The sequence below is a fragment of the Chelonoidis abingdonii genome, chromosome 1 (genome assembly GCF_003597395.2).
Source record: "Chelonoidis abingdonii isolate Lonesome George chromosome 1, CheloAbing_2.0, whole genome shotgun sequence".
Lineage (NCBI taxonomy): Eukaryota > Metazoa > Chordata > Testudines > Testudinidae > Chelonoidis > Chelonoidis abingdonii.
Genome location: NC_133769.1, coordinates 9,964,373 through 9,983,113, shown reverse-complemented (window position 1 = coordinate 9,983,113; position 18,741 = coordinate 9,964,373). Strand labels below are relative to the sequence as shown.

Genomic DNA, 18,741 nt, shown 5'->3' with positions numbered 1-18,741 from the left:
GGTATCCTCCGTCCTTATCGGACGGGTCTTCCCCCAGGGAGTCAGCTATCGGGAACGGGAACTTACAACTCGGGACTTTGAGACTCTAGAGTGAACACTGCGACCTATGGTCCAGTATACTTTACCGGGAACCAGGAACCTTTGACTTTACAGCTTAGGAATAACAAACGAACAACAGACAGACAGACGAACCTTAGAGCTCAGAATCTTTCTTGAACTCTACAGATACACAGACACGGAACATAAAAATCTTACTTACATATATAAAAGTAAGGGCGTCAGGTCTGTCTGATGGCTAATAAGTTCAAATCCAGCTTGTGACTTACCGAAATCAGAGCCTACGGACCACTCCTCCGCCAAACCCCCATAGAGATTTCAAAAGGTCTCTTACCTCTTAGGTGAGCCTGGGGTTGGGAAGGGTCGTCCGCGGTCCTCCGATCCAGGCAAGCCCCCTTGTGGATTCCCGGCCAATGCACCAAATTGTCGGGGAAAAGAAGACCACCTCTGTGATTTGATCAGACAGCCTGAGGCACCTTTATTGCATATGCACTTGTGCACAAGCGGAGGCCAGCGTATGCCCTAGCAAGGGTTAAGCTGACCTGCCTGTTACAAATGTTTTTGAGCTTATAAAGGTTAAAACCGCAAAACGTCACACATAGATACAGCCTTATTTAGAATACAAATTGCTAATACTGCAAAACATGACTAATATTTACCCTGTGGCATACATATTGCTATTTAGCAAGCAACTCTCACACATCTTCCTATTTTCCTGTTATAGTCTTTGCCAGTCAAGTCTGCGGTTTGACTGTTTTAGCACTTTTTCTGTAGTCCCGACAGCAGGCTCAGCTGATCTCCTGGTTCCCCTTTATCCAATTCTAGTTCCTCTTTTTGGGGCCCTGACTACATCTTTCTGCCTTGGCATGCCCTTAATACAATAAAACAAGCTAAGCTGAGGCTTTAAATTATTTTTGCTCAAAGGCCTAGGGCCTAAGATAATGGGGGGGGGGGTTATTTTCCCTATCACGTGCAACCAGGTTTCTCTCCAATACAGGCTCTTATCAGTTCAGAACAGTGAGTACTAGGGAGATAAGACGAGTTAGGCTGATGTTTGTTTTCTTTATTTGCAAATGTGCATTTGGCTGGAAGGAGTTTAATTGTGTATTTTGCTGAAAGGATTTTAATTTGTACTTGAATACTGAGGCTGGGAGGGTATTCCCAGTGTCTATAGCTGAAAGACCCTGTACCTAATCCATTTTAAATTTACAAAGATAATTTTTTTCTCTCTTTAATTAAAAGTTTCTTGTTTAAGAACCTGATTGTTTTTTTTATTCTGGTGAGACCCGCAGGGGACTGGGTCTCGATTCACCGGGATTGGTGGGAGAAAAGGACGGACAGGGAGAAGAGAGAAACTAATTCTCTCGGTTGCCAGGATTACTTCTCTCTCAGGAAGATCTGGTGAGGGAAAAAAGAAGGAGGGAGGGAAGGTGAATTGTCCTCTCTGTTTGTGCATTCAAGATTTAATCACAGTATCTCCCAGGGTAACCCAAGGGGAAGCCTGGGAAGCAACGGTGGGAAAGGGTTTCCTTTCCTGGGGTTAAGACCGGAGGGTCTGGGTCTTGGGGGGTCCCGGGCAAGTTTGGGGGGACCAAGATGTACCAGGCACTGGAATTCCTGTGTGTGCAGCGCTACAGGTTCTAAGCTGGTGGTTAAGCTTTGAGGAATTCATATGCTGGTACCAACCATCTTTTTGGCGCTAAGGTTCCAGCAGTGGAGAAATTTACATGACAAAGGCCCTGACTGGAACTATCATCCATAGCTCTACCTGCATCGTCTCCTGACAACCCCAGGCCTTCTCATCCCATCCTAAATGTCTACCAGAGTGGGCTAAAACACCATCCAAATACCACTGGCATCCATCTGCTGGCACCAGCTAAATCCAAACCACCAACCTGGACACAAACTTGAGCAGACAGTAACAAAGCTGGCCCATCTCAACCAACTTCTTTTCACCCAGAAAGCAGGGACAGGAGGACATGAGCCGCCGGGGCTGGACGAGGGGAGTGGGATGAACAGGCCGTGTCTTCAGGGGAGCGATGCCCCATGTTTTACCAGAAGGTCAGGGCCCTAACTTCCTTGTTCAGTCCCTTTCCTGCCCTCATGAGGACTGGCTCTGGGGTGACTAGGCTGGCGGCCAGGCGACACAGGGAACTGTCCATCGCCGAGTTAGGACACGAGAAAGGAGACACCACATGAGCTGGGCATGCTGGAGGGAGAAAAGTTTTTATTATCTAACTTCCAAACCTTGTGCTGAATTGCCTGAGAAGAGCAGAGCGTGGGGGCCACTGTGGAGAGAGGGGGCAGAGCAGAGCAGAGAGTGTACACAGCGTAATCAGCGATGCTTTGCCGGAGAAGGGACTTTGCAGCTGGGGACACAGGGTTGGGTCTCCCGGGAAGCCGGAAGGACCCATTCACTCACAGCCCAGGTTGGGAGGCCCTCTAGCCCAGGTGAGCTGCCTCCACAGGTTCGTGCTTACAAACAAAAGAGAATCTTCCAATCAACAGGGTATATCGTGCCATTTCTGAAACACTAGAAGAAAAAACAGAAATGACCCCCTGGTGGGGCAGGCTGGGGCCGTTCTGTTCATACAGTGACCTCCTATGCCCCGTTCTGTGCCCCTCGGAGGAAGATCCCACTCCTTATGCACAGCCCTGAGTGAAAAGGAGGGTGGATGGAGCCCTGAGCACCCAGATGGGCAGCCCCATCGCCGAAAGACAGGCCGAGGCTCAGAGTGAAAGGAGACGCCTGGTTCATGTGCTGACAAAGTTCCTCCTCGTACCTTGATGGCCTGCACTATTTGGTGGATTTTTTCACTCATGATCTTTCCTCTGTGAACCCCCCTGGTCACTCCTCCTGTGTTCTGCAATCAGTGAGTTGGGAGGTTGAGGCGAACCCGGGCCGCCCTCTACTCCGGTTCCAGCCCAGGGCCTGTGGATTGCAGCTGTCTTAGTGCCTCCTAACAGTGCGGACAGTACAACTCCCTGGGCTACTTCCCCAGGCCCCTCCAAAACGCCTTCTTATCCTCACCACAGGACCTTCCTCCTGGTGTCTGATAACGTTTCTCCTCAATCCTCCAAGCAGTACACGCTCTCACTCCAGCTCCTTGCCTTCTGTCCCAGCCTCCTCACACCGGCCCTCTCTGCTCCTCCTGCCTGACTGGATGAGCTCCTTTTTAAAACCCAGGTGCCCTGATTAGCCTGCCTGATTGGCTGCAAGGTTCTAGATTAAAGTAGGTATCTCTACTGCCTTCAGAAAGATCTTAATTGGCTCCAGGTGCCTTGATTAACCTGGAGCAACTGCCACTTGGTTACCAGGGTACTAGGGATTTGTTTAGCCTGGGGCTAACATATCTGTTTCTCAGTACTTTACTGTAGCCATCTGGCCTTGCCCCATTAAATGTGCTACTGCTCCTACCTCTCCCACCCCACGTGTCCCCCACCCCAGCCAGAGGGCAGAGGAGAGAGCGAGAGCCCTGCCGCGGGACTGGGGGCATCCGCTCAGGAACTGGGCTGCTGTCTCCTTCCCTGCTGAGTGAGCTGCCCCACAGACAGGCCCCCTCCATGCCCTGCCCACCTGGGTCATGTTGTGAATCAATTACTACAGAGCCCAGTGCTCAATGGGCTGCTTGTTACCACAGCGTGTGACTGTCTAACACACCCGGCTCATGGCAGGCCCAGGCCTGTCCCAGTGATAAATGGAATTGGTCTGAGAGCCTCGACCCTGACCCTCGCTCCCCACACCCGCTGGCACTGCAGGCCCCACGCAGATACAGTGCCCAATGATCGGGGCCAGGCAGGGGATTCGTTGTGAATTTCACCCCTCTCCTGTTCACAGCCTGTCTGCAAAGTGACCCCTTGTTATCCACCAACACTGGCTAGTCCAGGGGTTCTCAAACTTGGGGTTCTGACCCTCATGGAGTCACGAGGTGGTTACATGGGGGTCGCGAGCTGTCAGCTCTGTGGGGTGACAGCCCCAACTCCCCATTACATTAAATGACCCCTCTCATTGTGAATGCATAATGGGGTCACGCTGACAGGCTGGCTGTGCGACAGGGGGCACCAGTACAAAAAGGTTGAAAACCACTGGGCTGGTCGCTGTCGCCATCTGGGCTATTTGGAACTTCTTCCCCTCCCCGCTGGCTCTGTGAGTGCCCGGTCACGTACTCCCTGGCTGCAGCTTTTGCTAATGATCCCCTCCTGGAGCCAGTTTCCGTGGGAACAGTCATTAGTGCTCAATCTGTGAACACTTCGAGACTGGGCAGCACTTTCACAAGCAGCCGGCGTGTGTGCAAATGTTTGTGAGTAACACGACCCCGCGAGGGGCAAAATGCAGCTCTGGTTCCCACATCATTGTGTGGATCAGTGTTTGCACAGCAGGGGTGCAACAGCGACTCAGAGCCATCACCCGTTAACAGCACAGCAGAGTCCCTGTCTGGGGCCAGGGGTGTGCATGTGAGGGTACGTCTTCACTACCGGCCGTATCGTATCGGCGGTAGCAATCGATTTCTCACGGATTGATATATCGCGTCTCATCTAGACGCAACATATCGATCCCCGGACACGCTCCTGTTGACTCTGGAACTCCACCAATGCGAACGGCGGTAGCGGAGTCGACGGGGAGCCACGGACATCGATCCCGCACCTTGAAGATGGTAGGTAACTCGATCTAAGATACTTCGACTTCAGCTACGTTATTCACGTAGCTGAAGTTGCGTATCTTAGATCGATCTTGCCCCCTAGTGTAGACCAGCCCTCAGTATGTCTCTGCTGCCTGTCACTGGAGCAGACACATGAACTGACCCAGGGGAGCTAGTAAGCAGCAGTTTTACCAGATGAGACAAGGGGTTCTCTCCTGACTGCCCTCCCAGCATGGGGCAGGGAAGAGAGAGGAGCAAGGATCTGTGCTCCAGAGCGCGCAGGATCAGAACCTGGGTGGTTAGAGCACTTCCAGGGTTCCCCTTGTAGGTGCATGTGGGTCTGATCCACTGACTCACCTGGACGTTCTAACACCACACAGTGCTCGTTTTTTCTTGGACTATCAGGTTGCCCATTATCCCAAGCTGTGAAACTGAGCATGGAATTATCTGACCATCTCCAGCATTCATCCTGCAGAGACAAAGGAGAGCAGAGCCCCTGTCAAACCCAAGTTCACACAGCTAGAGACGTGTCCCAGAGCCGAGGGGCCACAGGCAGGGCACGGGCAGAGGCTGCCCAGTGACACTGGAGACACTGATCATTGCTATGAAATGTCAGCGCTGACAACCAGGGCTACATTTACTGGCAGCTGAAATTACACCAGGACTTTCCCAACCCTCGGAAGCATGAAAATAGCAAGTGAAGGGAGAGTCTCCAGCACCCCCTGCCCCTACCACTCCCACATCGCCGAGGGAAGCGTGCCCTGACCTGCCCCCAGGTTCCACGTCCATCTCCAGCACAGCCCGACCAGCAACACCTGCTGCGTCATCCCACGCACTGTCCCGCAGCCTCACGCTGTTGCCCCTGGTCTCTCTTGTGTGCATAGACACACGCAACGACGCTCCCAAAGCCCAGCCACAGGAGAGTTAATCTGCTCCCCGCTGCAGAGATCACAGCGGTCGGTCTGGGGGACGGGGGCACTGGATGAAGCTGGGGTTCATACTGTCGGGGATCAGGGGCTGCAGCAGAATTAGTCACCTGGTGACCCACCCAGTGCAACCAGCCGGCTGCAGGCCCCCAGCCTGACTGCACCCCCTGCCTGGGCAGGAAGGGCAGCTGGCCAGCTCTTAGCCCAGCAGCTCTCGGGCTGCTCCGTGTGTTCATGCCATGGCCGCCATCCTCCCTGTGCCTGCTGCTCCTCCCCGTGCTCCTGTCCTGCTCCAGCCCTGCTCCTCCTCCTGCTCCTGCTCGTTTCCCAGCCCTGCTCCTGCTCAGTCCTGGCCACCTTAGCTTGCTCCTGGTCCCGGCTTCCTTACCTTGCCCCTGGGCTCCGACTCTGACCCTTGATGTGCCGCCTGGGTCCCCTCCTGCCCCACTCTCACTTGACCCCCCCAGGAGTGAAAGTCTGTGACGTGGCCCAGGAGGTCTCTGTCTCTGGCTTTTGATCACTGTAAGAAGTGAGGAGGCCAAGAGCAGTCGGGCGTGTTTAGCAAGTGACAACAGCCTGTCGGCTGGAGGGAGCCTGGTGCAGGAGTCTGCGCCGTCCTTGTGCAAGTCGCACGTCACATACACAACCACACACAGTATCCCTGCTGGCATCCTGCCCCTTAGTTCAAGGGAGAGAAGCAGCTGCTGAGCAGGGTCCCAGGGAGAGACACTAATTGAGCCTGTCCTGGAAACCAGCCTGTTTGCTGGACTAGAGACTAGACTGGATGGGGGGCCCCCCACCACTGGCCTGCAGAGCCCTGACTGGCGACTGGACTGGCCCAGGGCCCAACAAGAGCCACGGTGGCTCCCTTTCAGCTGTAAGTGATGAACCCTCTGTAGCCGGGGGGGATCTGCAACCTCCCCGTTCCTGCCAGCCCCAGTCACTGCCCTTTCCTGAGCCTGTGTCGGGTGGGTATCGGGACCCTGCGGGGCTCCCCCTCCAGGCCTGGAGCTGACGCACCTCTGGCCAGGTGACCCCCCCTCACTCAGCCCACGCTGAGGACGAATACACAGAGCGACAGCACTCCCAGGGCTCTGCTGCCCTCGCTTTGGTCGCTCTGCCCGTGGGGCTGCCCCTTTCCCCGAGCCCTCGTCTAGACGTCTCGTCCGTGTGGGGCGGGGCTGACTCTCGTGCCGGGCGTGTATGGTCGGTGTGGTGGGTCCCTGGGCACTAGTGTCATGAACGTGAATATTAGTAACAGCAGCTTATACTCTGCACCGGGCACTGGGGATCGATCCTGTGACTGAAAACCCAGGCGGTTACTGCCCCTTTTCACCCCGTTCCAATGGAAACCCTGCTCTGGTGCCACCCCCACCCCAAACAACAACCTCACTGAGCAGAGACCCAAAGCCCAGGGGCTGGGGAGGGGCTGCCAGAGGCAGAGCGGGCACCGGGCACTCACCTCCATAGGGTCTGAGAGTCCAATCCAGACGGCGCGGTTCTCTTTGTGGTACCGCTTGATGTAATGGGCCAGCATTTTATTTTCTCCAGGACTCTGAATGGAGGCGAGATGGGCCCCGTGCCTCTGGTGCTGGCAATGAGCCTGGGAGAAGAAATAACAAAGCTAGTTACCCCCCACCCCCAGTGCAGGGAGCAGCAGAAGCAAGTCCAGCTCTGTTCTGGGACCCTGCCTCCCCCGGGCAGCAAGGGCCGTGAAGGGACAGGACCCCGTGTTAGCGCCTCTCCCCTCCCCAGGACCAATGGGGAGAGCAGGTAGAGCCGCCTCCCTCGCTCCATCCCCCTTCACCTTCCTGGCCCCCACCCCACTCGGCACAGCCACAGCCTCCCTGTGCCCTGCTGGCTTCACCCAATCCCTCCCGCTCCAGCTCCTGGGCTCTGCTCTGAGCTCTGGCCTGCCCTGGGCCATGGCTCTGCCAGACACACCCACTGTCATGCTGGGAGGAGAGCACAGGTGGGGCAGATGAAGGGCACTGTGCTGACCCAGGCACTCGGACCCTGCAAGGCACTCGGCTTGTGCCCGTTAGCAATTAGCACCATGTGACCTGAGTGCAGCCCTGGCCGAGGGGATTTCCTGGCAGATCTCACAGGGTCCTGGAGCCCAGGCTGCATCTCAAACCTGGAAGCCTGCACAGCAATGAAACTGCCCCACAGCCCGAGCCCTGTGAGCCGGAGTCGGCGGGCACGGGCCTGACATGGATTTTTCTGTACTGTGTAGACAGACCCATGTGGATCTGTTCTCTTGGCACAGGGCTATTCAGTCTCTTTCTCAGGGATGTGGGAGACAAAACAAAATCAGTGGGGGGGAAGGCTGCCGGTGACAGTGAGATTGCTGGAGCGGTAAATAGTGACGGAGGCGTCAGGTCTACGCAGGGATCTGGATCGCATGGTGAGCTGGGCTGACTTGCTCCATGTGCACTTTAATAAGGGGCAGCTCTAGGCACCAGCAAAGCAAGCAGGTGCTTGGGGCAGCCCATGTGCTGGGGCGGCAGCTAGGAGAGATCCAGCCTGGGAGCTGAGCATCAATAGGGGGCCCTGGAAGCTGTAGTTCCTTGGTTAGCTCCCTGCCTATAGAACTAGCCCTGGAGCAGGGAAAGAACTATATTACCCAGCATTCCCTTGGCCACTACCAACTGGAAAGGAAGGAGGGGGTCCTTATGCGGCAGCACTGTGAGTGGAGGGGGGTGGGGAGACACATTGTAACATTCAAAAACCAGGACACTCCAGGGGGAGGGAAGCCCCAGCCTGCCCCCATCCACTGCCTCCAACTGCCCCCCACAGAAACCCCAACCCATTGAACCCCCCCCGCTCCCTGATCACCCCTTCCCGGGACCCCTGCCCCTAACTGCCCCTTGGGACCCCACCCCTATCTGAGCACCGCTGGTCCTTGTCCCTGATTGCCCCCTCCTGGGACCCCTGCCCCTATCTGAGCACCGCTGGTCCTTGTCCCCTGATTGCCCCCTCCCGGGACCCCTGCCCCTATCTGAGCACCACTGGTCCTTGTCCCCTGATCACCCCCTCCCGGGACCCCTGCCCCTAACTGCCCCTTGGGACCCCACCCCTATCTGAGCACCGCTGGTCCTTGTCCCCTGATTGCCCCTTCCCGTGACCCCTGTCCCTATCTGAGCACCGCTGGTCCTTGTCCCCTGATCACCCCCTCCTGGGACCCCTGCCCCTATCTGAGCACCGCTGGTCCTTGTCCCCTGATTGCCCCCTCCCGGGACTTCTGCCCCTAACTGCCCCTTGGGACCCCACCCCCTATCTGAGCACTGCTGGTCCTTGTCCCCTGATTGCCCCTTCCCGGGACCCCTGCCCCTAACTGCCCCTTGGGACCCCACCCCCTATCTGAGCACTGCTGGTCCTTGTCCCCTGATTGCCCCCTCCCGGGACCCCTGTCCCTATCTGAGCACCGCTGGTCCTTGTCCCCTGATTGCCCCCTCCTGGGACCCCTGCCCATAACTGCCCCTTGGGACCCCACCCCCTACCTGAGCACCGCTGGTCCTTGTCCCCTGATTGCCCCCTCCTGGGACCCCTGCCCCTAACTGCCCCTTGGGACCCCACCCCCTATCTGAGCACCACTGGTCCTTATCCCCTGATGGACCCCTCCCTTGACCCCTGTCCCTATCTGAGCACCGCTGGTCCTTGTCCCCTGATCACCCCCTCCTGGGACCCCTGCCCCTATCTGAGCACTGCTGGTCCTTGTCCCCTGATTGCCCCCTTCCGGGACCCCTGCCCCTATCTGAGCACCGCTGGTCCTTGTCCCCTGATTGCCCCCCCCGTGACCCCTGTCCCTAACTGCCCCCCAGAACCCCACCCCCTATCTAAGCCTCCATTCTCCTTGTCCCCAACTTCCCTTCTAGGACCCCACCCCCTGCCTATCCCCTGACAAACCCCTGGGACTCCCATGCCTATCCAACCACTGCCTGTCCCCTGACTGCCCCCCTGTCATAAACAGATAGTAGCAGTTATTAGCACTGAAGTACTTCATCTCTCTTTGACTGTAAAGGGTTAACAAGTTCAGTAGCCTGCCTGTCACCTGACCAGAGGACCAAGCAGGGGACAGGACACTTTCAAATCTGGAGGGAGGGAAGTTGGTGTGTGTGCGTTAGTGTTTGGTGGTTGTTCACTCTGGGGACTCAGAGGGACCAGACGTGCAACCAGGTTTCTCTCCAATCTCTCCGATACAGGCTCTTATCAGTTCAGAACAGTGAGTACTAGGGAGGAAAGGCAAGTTAGGCTGATGTTTGTTTTCTTTATTTGCAAATGTGCATTTGGCTGGGAGGAGTTCAAATTTGTATTTGGCTGGAAGGATTTTAATTTGTACTTGAATACTTAGGCTGGGAGGGTATTTCCAGTGTCTGTAGCTGAAAGACCCTGTACCTAATCCATCTTAAATTTACAAAGAGAATTTTTACTGTTTTTCTCTCTTTAATTAAAGTTTCTTGTTTAAGAACCTGATTGTTTTTTTATTCTGGTGACACCCCAAGGGACTGGGTCTGGATCCACCAGGGAATTGGTGGGGAGAAAGGAGGGAAGGGGGAGAGAGAGGCTAATTTCTGTGTTAGGATTACTGTCTCTCTCAGGGAGAGTCTGGGAGGGGGAAAGACAAGCAGGAGGTGAATTTTCCTCTGTTTTTAGATTCAAGGAGTTTGAATCACAGTGATCTTCCAGGGTAACCCAGGGAGGGGAAGCCTGGGAGAGGCAACGGTGGGGGAAGGGGTTTACTTTCCTTGTGTTGAGATCCAGAGGGTCTGGGCCTTGGGGTTCCCCAGGCAAGGTTTTGGGGGGACCAGAGTGTACCAGGCACTGCCTGTCCCAACAGTTGACCAGAATGTATGAGTATCAACGAGGGACAATACATTTTGTAGTGATCAGCCACTCCCAGTCTTTATTCAGGCCTAATTTGATGCTGTCAAGGCCAGGCCTAAAATAGAACCTCATTTGCGCCAATCCCTCAGACAAGAGGACACACATCTACAGGATCTCTATCAAGTGGTCTAAAAACTACAGTACCAAAACCTGGAGAAGAAGAAACAGATTGACATAGCCAGAAGGTTACCCAGAAGTCACTACTACAGACAAGGCCAAGAAAGGAAAGTAACAGAATCCACTAGCCGTCACCTACAGCCCCCAACTAAACCTTTCCAGGCATCATCAAGATCTACAACTATCCTGAAGGACGATCCCCTCATAACAGACCTTGGAGACAGGCCCAGTCCCCGACTCCAGACAGCCCCCCAACTGGCAAATACTGACCAGCAACTACACACCACCAAAACAAAAAAACCACGAACCAGGAAACCAAAAACCCCTTACAAACAAACTCCAGTGCCAACTCTGTCCACATATCTATTTTCAAAGACACCAATCATAACCTAATCAATAGCCAGACCTCCAGGCTCATCCACCTACACATCTACCAACATGCTATATGCCATCGTTGTGCCAGCAATGCCCCTCTGCCATGCACATGGCCAAACCAGACAGTCTCTGTTGCAAAAGAATAAATGGCACAAATCAGAAATCAAGTATGTAACATTCAAAAACCAGTTAGGAGAGCACTTTGTCACAAATGTGGGGGAGTTTCTTGCGCCCTGCACCCTCTTCCTGAACTCACAGTGACTCTCCAGCCACCCCGTAAACAGAAGTTTGTTGGACAACAGGAATGAGGTTACAGCAGAGCTTTTTGGCACAGTCAGGCCCCCTCAATCCAAGTCCTTCTGCGGGGTTCAGGGTGCTTGGATCCCAGGCTTAGGATACCCTGCATTCCCCCATCCAGCCCAAAAACCAAAAACTAAACTAACTCCCTCCAGCCACCTTTCCTTTTCTAGCTTCCCGGGCAAAAGCTGTTGACCTCCCCTCCCTGCCTGCCTAGCTCAGGTTACAGGCTCAGATATTGTTCATACCTAAAGCCCCCTTGCTCTCCCATCCCCATGCATACAGCCCCTTTTACTCCACCATATCTCTCCCCTCAAGGGACTGAACTGAGCAGCGTTCACTCTGCCCAGTGATGCTGGGGGAAATTTTCAGTGGCCCCCCTCCGGCACAACGCATCCGCTATCAGGGTGGCACTTCCCTCACATAGGACCACTCCATGTCATAATCCTGCCAGGAGCAGGCTCCACTTAGGAAGCCTGGCGTGGCTCCTTTCATCTGGTGCAGCAGTCAGGGGAAGAGTGGTCGGTTACACGGTGAAGTGTCGCCCAAATGAGATATGGGCTCCAGTTTTTAGGGCCCACACCATGGGCCAGGCATTCCTTCTCGATGTGGTAAGTTCTTGTTCCAGGGTAGAACTTTTTCTAGTACACGACTGGGGTCTCTCCCCCTTTTCATCTCCTGCATTAAACACCGCCCCAGTCCCGTGTCTGAGCGTCAGTGAACACCATAAAGGGGCTTGTAAAGTCTGGGTGCCAGAACTGGGCCACTGACCAGAGCCTCCTCAGCGCCCGGAGATCCTCCTGGCACTGCTCATCCAGACCACCTTGTCTGTTCCCCTTTTTGCCAGAGCTAAGTGAGGGGGGCGGCTACTGCACTAAAGTGGGGCATGAACCCCAACCATCGATAGTACCCCGCCATCACCAATTAAAAGGCCGTGGACGCTTTTGGTTTGAGAGTGGCCAGTCTCTTGACCCTTCCACCTTGGCTGGTTCCGGCTTCAGGCAGCCGCTCCCCACCCGATAGCCCAGGTAAGATTAACTGTCAAGCCATCCCCACCTTGCACTTCTCAGCCTTTACGGTGAACCCAGCCTCCCTGAGTCAGCGCAGGACTGTGTTACTGGACACGTGGTCCTCCCAGGTCTGGCTGAAGACGCAGATGTCGTCCAATATTACCACGGCCCAAAAACTCTCCATCCCCTCAGTAGCTGATCCACCAGGCGCTGGAAGGTGGCCGGCGGCTTCCCTTGAGGCCAAAGGGCAGGATCAGAAACTCGTATAGCCCAGAGAGGTGATTAAAGGCCGATTTCAGGCCTGGCATCTGCGTCCAGCGAGGCACTGCCAGTAGCCCTTGGTAAGAATCCATGATGGTGAGGCACCGAGCTCCTCCCAGCTGTCTAGGAGCTGTCAGGCCATGGCATGGTTGGCATCCAGATATGGTGATGCATATGAGCTTTTCGATAGGTCCACACAGAAACCGGATAGACCCCATACCTTTTGGGGACCAGCACCACTGCGAGGCCCAAGGGTTTGGAAGACGGCTTGATCACCCCAAAGCCCAGCATGTCCTGACCTCTCTTTCTAGGTCCTGGGCAGTTTACCAAGTGACCCGAAAAGAGGCATCTTTAGGAGGATGTGAACCTGGTCTCCCACCCTGTGGACAGTCAAATTAGTGCGGTCCAGGCTGGTTGGAAAACAGCGTTGGTATAGATGGCACAACCCCTCTGATCTCAGCGTGCGGGCCCTTGGTCAGCTTGATCAGAGATGCGGGAATCTCCCCAGGGGGAACCAGCTTTTTGTCCCAGGGATAGATCCACTAAAGAGGTCATCTCCCTGCTCCTCCCAATGTCCACACACGGGCCAACACCACATTCCCCTGTTCATAGTGTGGCATCATTCATATTCACATGTACACCCTGCGGTTGATGGTGCCTGGTTTGACAGCTCCACCACCATAGTTTACCTTCATTTAGCTTGCTTGATAATCTTTAAGCGGCCCTTCCCAGGAAGCCTGGAGTGTGTTTTTCCTCACAGGGATGAAAACCATCACCTGTCCCAGTGGCAAAGGCACGGGCCCGGGCCGTGCGGTTATACCAGACCTTCTTGCTTCCTCTGAGGCTCGGGCCAGATCTCCCTGCCAGGCCCATGGAGCTCGGCCAGTCTTTCCCGAAGGTCAGGACATACCTCCACCACTGATCTCCCTCGGAGTGGCCTTTCCTTCCCATCGTCCCTCATCAGTCTAGGCGGCTCCCTTACCCACTTCCACACAACAGTTTCGAAGACGAAAACCCGGTAGATTCCTGGGGTACCTCCCTGTACCGCGAACAGCTGGTGAGGTAAGTACTTGCCCCCAGTCCTGGGGTTGCTTGGTTCAAAATTTTTAGCATCATCTTCGTTGTCCCTTGAACCTTTTCCACCAGGCCTGCTGGACTGGGGGCTGATACGCTGAGGCCCAGTTGATGCCGGACCCCACATTTTCCCACAAGCACCGGAGCAGCGGCTGACATGAAGTTGGACCCCGCGTCCCGTTAAAGGGACTTCCTTGGGAGCCCCACCCGGCCTGGAAAATTGTCAGCAAAACGCATCTCTGCCATGGTGTCTGCCTTCGATAGAGGACAAGTGCCACTGCCTCGGCGTAGCGAGTGGCGAAATTCTACACCACCAGGAGTATTTCTTCCCCGACCGAGTCGTCTTGCTGAGAAGTCCCACTATGTCCAGGGCCACCTTCTGGAAGGTTCTTCTTATTGATGGGCAAAGGCCTTAAGGCGCTGGTCCCCTTGTCCTTGGACCTTCCCAAACCCTCTGCAGGGGTCACAGGATTGTCAGTACGTCGGACATAGGTAAAGACCCAGGCCAGTTAAAGTTCTGTAGCAGCCTCTGCCTGGTGCGCTGGATTCCCTGGGTGCCCTGCGAGAGGATGTCATTGGGCCAGGGACAGGCTACTTGCTGCGAAACTTCGGGGAACCACCAAAAGCTGCCTCCTGAGTCCACCCATGACTCTACCTCCTCTGGGGGAGCCCATTCTCGATACAGGAACCCCTTCTCCACAGGAACCGCTCCTTGCAAACCTCTCCTCAGGTCTGTTCCGCACTAAGTCAGCCTGGTCCCTGGCTTCCGCCAAAGAGGATCTTTCTGCCAACTCTGTCTGGATCTCAGCAGCTGGGACAGGGATGGGGACCTGCTCTCTCTGCTGGCCGGGTCTGAAGCCGCAGCCTCTCTGGAGCCAGTGACCCTGGGTGTTCCCTCCCCACCAGGTTAGGGTCCTGCGCCTCGGGCAGAGTACCCTTCCCCGCTTGCCGCGGGCCAGTGCCCTTCACTGACTCTGACTAGAGTCAGACCAGGGCACCTCCGGACGTTATTGCCAGTCCTTCGAGGCCCCTCCCATAACACTTCCATGGGCAATGGGATGTTACCCCCAGGTCCTTGGGGCCCTCCTTGGCCCCCACTTCAGGGTTGTACCCTCGCCACGGGCACCTTGAATGCGTCCCACCCATGCCAATCAGGTTCATATAGGGTGTCGGGACACCATCCGATCTGAGGCACCACCTACGTCCAGGCCAGCGTCACCCTCTGCACCCATGTCCAGTTACCCAGTGACCTTTCTCTATCACCTTCAGGAAACAAGGCACTCTTTCGGCAGGCGCAGCCCGCGCCCCACCCTGTAAACCAAAAACTCGGAGTGGAGCATCAGCCCCCCAGAGGAGCGACCTGGACCTCCTCTTCTCCTTCACAGGTGGTATGCTGCCAGCCCCCTTTTTCCTGGGTATGTTGCCCCTCCTCTGACTGTCTTGACCAGTCAACCCTCTGCGGGTTGGGTTGGCTCGGTCTGTCCCTGAGCTTGGGGCACGTGGGCCCATATGTGGCCTCTGTTTGTCACAGTGATAGTAAGCCCATGTCCTCGTGGGTCCCCTCGCAAGTGCGGCCGGTCGGATTGGACCTGACGCTGGATGTTCCTGTCATAAGTAGATAGGTAAGGGTTAATTGTTTCTTTTACTTGAGTAAGGGTGAACAAAGGAAAACCAAACACTGACCAGAGACCAATCAGAAACTGGAATTTTTTAAAAAAAAAAAAAAAAAATGTGTCCAGCGGGCGGGAATGTTGGGACTCGAGCTTTTGTTTCTCCCGGCTATGGAATGGAAACCTTTCTGGCTAACTCCCACTCCTTCTAATACTCTACTATCAAGTGTGAGTACAAGGGAAACAAGCAATAGGTGTTATGGTGCTTGGTGTATTTACAATGGCGTGTAATTGCCATGGACTGGTTTAAATGGCTATTTTTGAATCAGGACTGTGTTATTTCCTAATTCTTATAAGCAAGAGCCTGTACATTGACATCTTAATGCAGTGGTTATATTTTTCTGTATTTTCTTTCTTTTATATAAGTTCTGTTTTTAAACCTGTTGAGGTTTTGGTTTTTTCTTCTGGTTATGCTACAGGAAAGCGGGGGTGGAAAATCTCTTTATGTTAGCTTACTAGTTTGAATGGCAATCGGCCTTAGGGAGAGGTGGATTCGGCCTTTTTTGTTTTGTATTCAAGGAGTTAAGTACTGCATCGCCCAGGCTCACCCAGGGTGGGAAGCTGGGGATCAGATAACGAGAAGAACAAGGGAGGAACTTGGTTTTCCCATTTGGATAGGAGACCCAGACCCCCAGGCCTGCCATGCTGCTGGCTCACTACTCCCCTCCTCACCCTGCTGCTGGCCCCACCACCGCGAGATCCTCCCCCTGCTCACCTTAAAGCACTAAGAACATTTCTCTGTGGGAACTGAACAGCTATAGATCCATCGCCAGATGGATTCTCCGCTGTGTGGCGGAGTTCGGTGCATACTGTATAGATAGACTTGGTTTTTCAGGCTACCTGCACCAACCTGAAGCCTAATCTCTCCTTTTTCAAAAGGGTTTGTCCCTGATAGCCTGTGTTAAGGCAGTTCTTTAATCACCTTTCTTCCACAGAATTCCCTGCCAGGCTCGCTTACTTAAACTGGGTTGGAAGAAAACAACTAGGTCAAGAAATAAGCTCACTGGCTATGCCTGCTCCTCCTTGAGCCAGGTTAGTGAAAAATACTTCTTCTGGGTAGAGAATAACTTGCATGGCATGGCAGCAGGTATCAGAGGGGTAGCTGTGTTAGTCTGAATCCACAAAAACAATGAGGTGTCTGGTGGCACCTTAAAGACTAACAGATTTATCTGGGCATCACTTTTCCTGGGTAAAAACCCACCTATTCAGATGCATGGAGAATTACTGACAGGTCACATAGCATGGGAATTACTGACCAGTGGTTTGGAAACAGTTTTTAACCCAAATAACACATTTTCCTACAATATAAAAGCCAGATGAATGTGACCAAAGGCTCCCTAAGCATTGAAAAATGCCTGTTTAATGGTTTCATTAACGCTTTAATGGCCCGTTAACACTTTCAGTGATCTGCTACTAGGTCTCTGGAAGGCTATTTCACTTGTGTTAAGTTACTCAGAGCATAAGAACGACCTTACAGGGTCAGGCCCAGGGCAGGCGCTTCCATTTAGGCGACCTAGACAGTCGCCTAGAGCACCAGGATTTGGAGGGGGGGCGGCATTTTGCCGCTCTCGGCGGCAATTCGGCTGCGGGGGGTCCTTTCGCGCTCCGGGTCTTTGGCGGCAATTCTGTGGCGGGTCCTTCACTCGCTCCAGGACCCGCCGCTGAAGTGCCCCGAAGACCGGAAGCTGCAGAAGGACCCCCTCCCGCTGCCGAATTGCCGCCAATGACCAGGAGTGTGGAAGGACCCCCGACTAGGGTGCCAAAAACCCTGGCGTCGCTCCTGGTCAGACCAAAGGTCCATCTAGCCCAGTATCCTGTCTACCGACAGAGGCCAGTGCCAGATGCCCCAGAGGGAGTGAACAGAACAGGGAATCATCAAGTGATCCATCCCTTGTCGCGCATTCCCAGTTTCTGGCAAACAGAGGCGAGGGACACCATCCCTACCCCTCTTAGCTAATAGACATTGATGGACCTATAGTCAGGGATCCCCTCTGCTCCCCTCTTCACTCTCCCCACTACTGCTGGCTCGCCCCTCACATCCTCAAATGCCCCAGAGGGCTCAAGGGGAGGGAGGTGAGGACAAGGGATGGGGCCAGCTGCGGGGAGCTCCGAAAGGGGGTGGAATGGAGGAGAGGAGAAGAAAGGAGGACGACTCACCAGGCAGCAGCAGCTGGTGGTAGGAGCCTCGTGCAAGGGTCAGAGCAGGGAGGGGAAGAGGTGAGGTGGGAGCCACCACAGCCCAGGTGTCGGGCGCCTGGGCATGACTTGAGCACAGGCTGATCGCGTTGGAGCAGGGATGGGGTGTTAAAGGTATGCAGCACTAGTGAGACCAGCACTGGGCACCGAGTCCCGGTCTGGGATCCGCTCCTCAGACAGGACGTTAACAAATTGGATAGCTCAGAAAAGAGCTTCAAAATGACGTGAGGTCTGGAAAACCTGCCTCACGAAGGGAGACTTGCAGGAAAGCTAGAAGATTTCTGACTGTCCCTCCCTCCCATCCAGAGATGTCCTTGTCCTGTCCTCATGCCTTAGACAGAGCCCTGCTGGGTAATGGGTCTGTGACCTGCCCCTGTTCTATGCCAACCCGGAGCAACTGCTCCCACAATAGCTACGGGCCAAAGCACTAAACAGCATTGCAGGGGCACTACAGAGCGGAGACAGCAGAAACCACAGTTCCCCCAGCCCCCCAGAGCACAAGCACAGGGAATTCCCAGCCCCATGTTCACATCCACGTGCACCCAGTGCCCCACACAGCATTACCCAGCATCACAGCAGTAGGGATGTGCTACCACCCAGCTGACCTGGATGGTGATAGTGACTGGGAGATTAGAGAAGCTATAAAAATAAAAAAAAACAATGGGAGATTTCATCTATCCCTTATCCACTATCCCCTACCCACTAGGTACTATCCGCTGGGTAAAAACAATGAGGAGTCCTTGTGGCAATTTAGAGACTAACACATTTATTTGGTCATAAGCTTTCATCGGCTAAAACCCACTACATACGATGCGTGGAGTGGAAAATACAATAGGCAGGTGTATATATTACAGCACATGAAAAGATGGACGTTGTCTTACCAAATGGGGAGTCAGTGCTAACGAGGCCAATTCAAACACTGTGAATGTGGCCTGTTCCCAACAGTTGACCAGAATGTATGAGTATCAACAGAGGGACAATTACTTTTTGTAGTGATCCAGCCACTCCCAGTCTTTATTCAGGCCTAATTTGATGGTGTCAGCCAGGCCCTAAAATAGAACCTCATTTGCGCCAATCCCTCAGACAGAGACACACATCTACAGGATCTCTATCAAGTGGTCTAAAAACTACAGTACCAACCTGGAGAAGAGAAGAAACAGATTGACAGAGCCAGAAGGTTACCCAGAAGTCACCTACTACAGGACAGGCCCAAGAAAGAAAGTAACAGAAC

At 54.3% G+C, this 18,741-nt stretch overlaps 1 protein-coding gene across 1 annotated transcript in view; it reads right to left on the bottom strand.

Moving 5' to 3' along the window:
• Positions 1-2,499: 2,499 nt before the first annotated feature.
• LOC116831604 (C-type lectin-like) overlaps positions 2,500-18,741 on the bottom strand; it is a 39,804-nt gene continuing 23,562 nt past the window's right edge. The window contains 4 exon segments of the mRNA XM_075061911.1: positions 2,500-2,559; positions 2,562-2,590; positions 5,055-5,166; positions 7,086-7,226. Coding sequence (XP_074918012.1) covers positions 2,500-2,559; positions 2,562-2,590; positions 5,055-5,166; positions 7,086-7,226 — 342 coding nt within the window.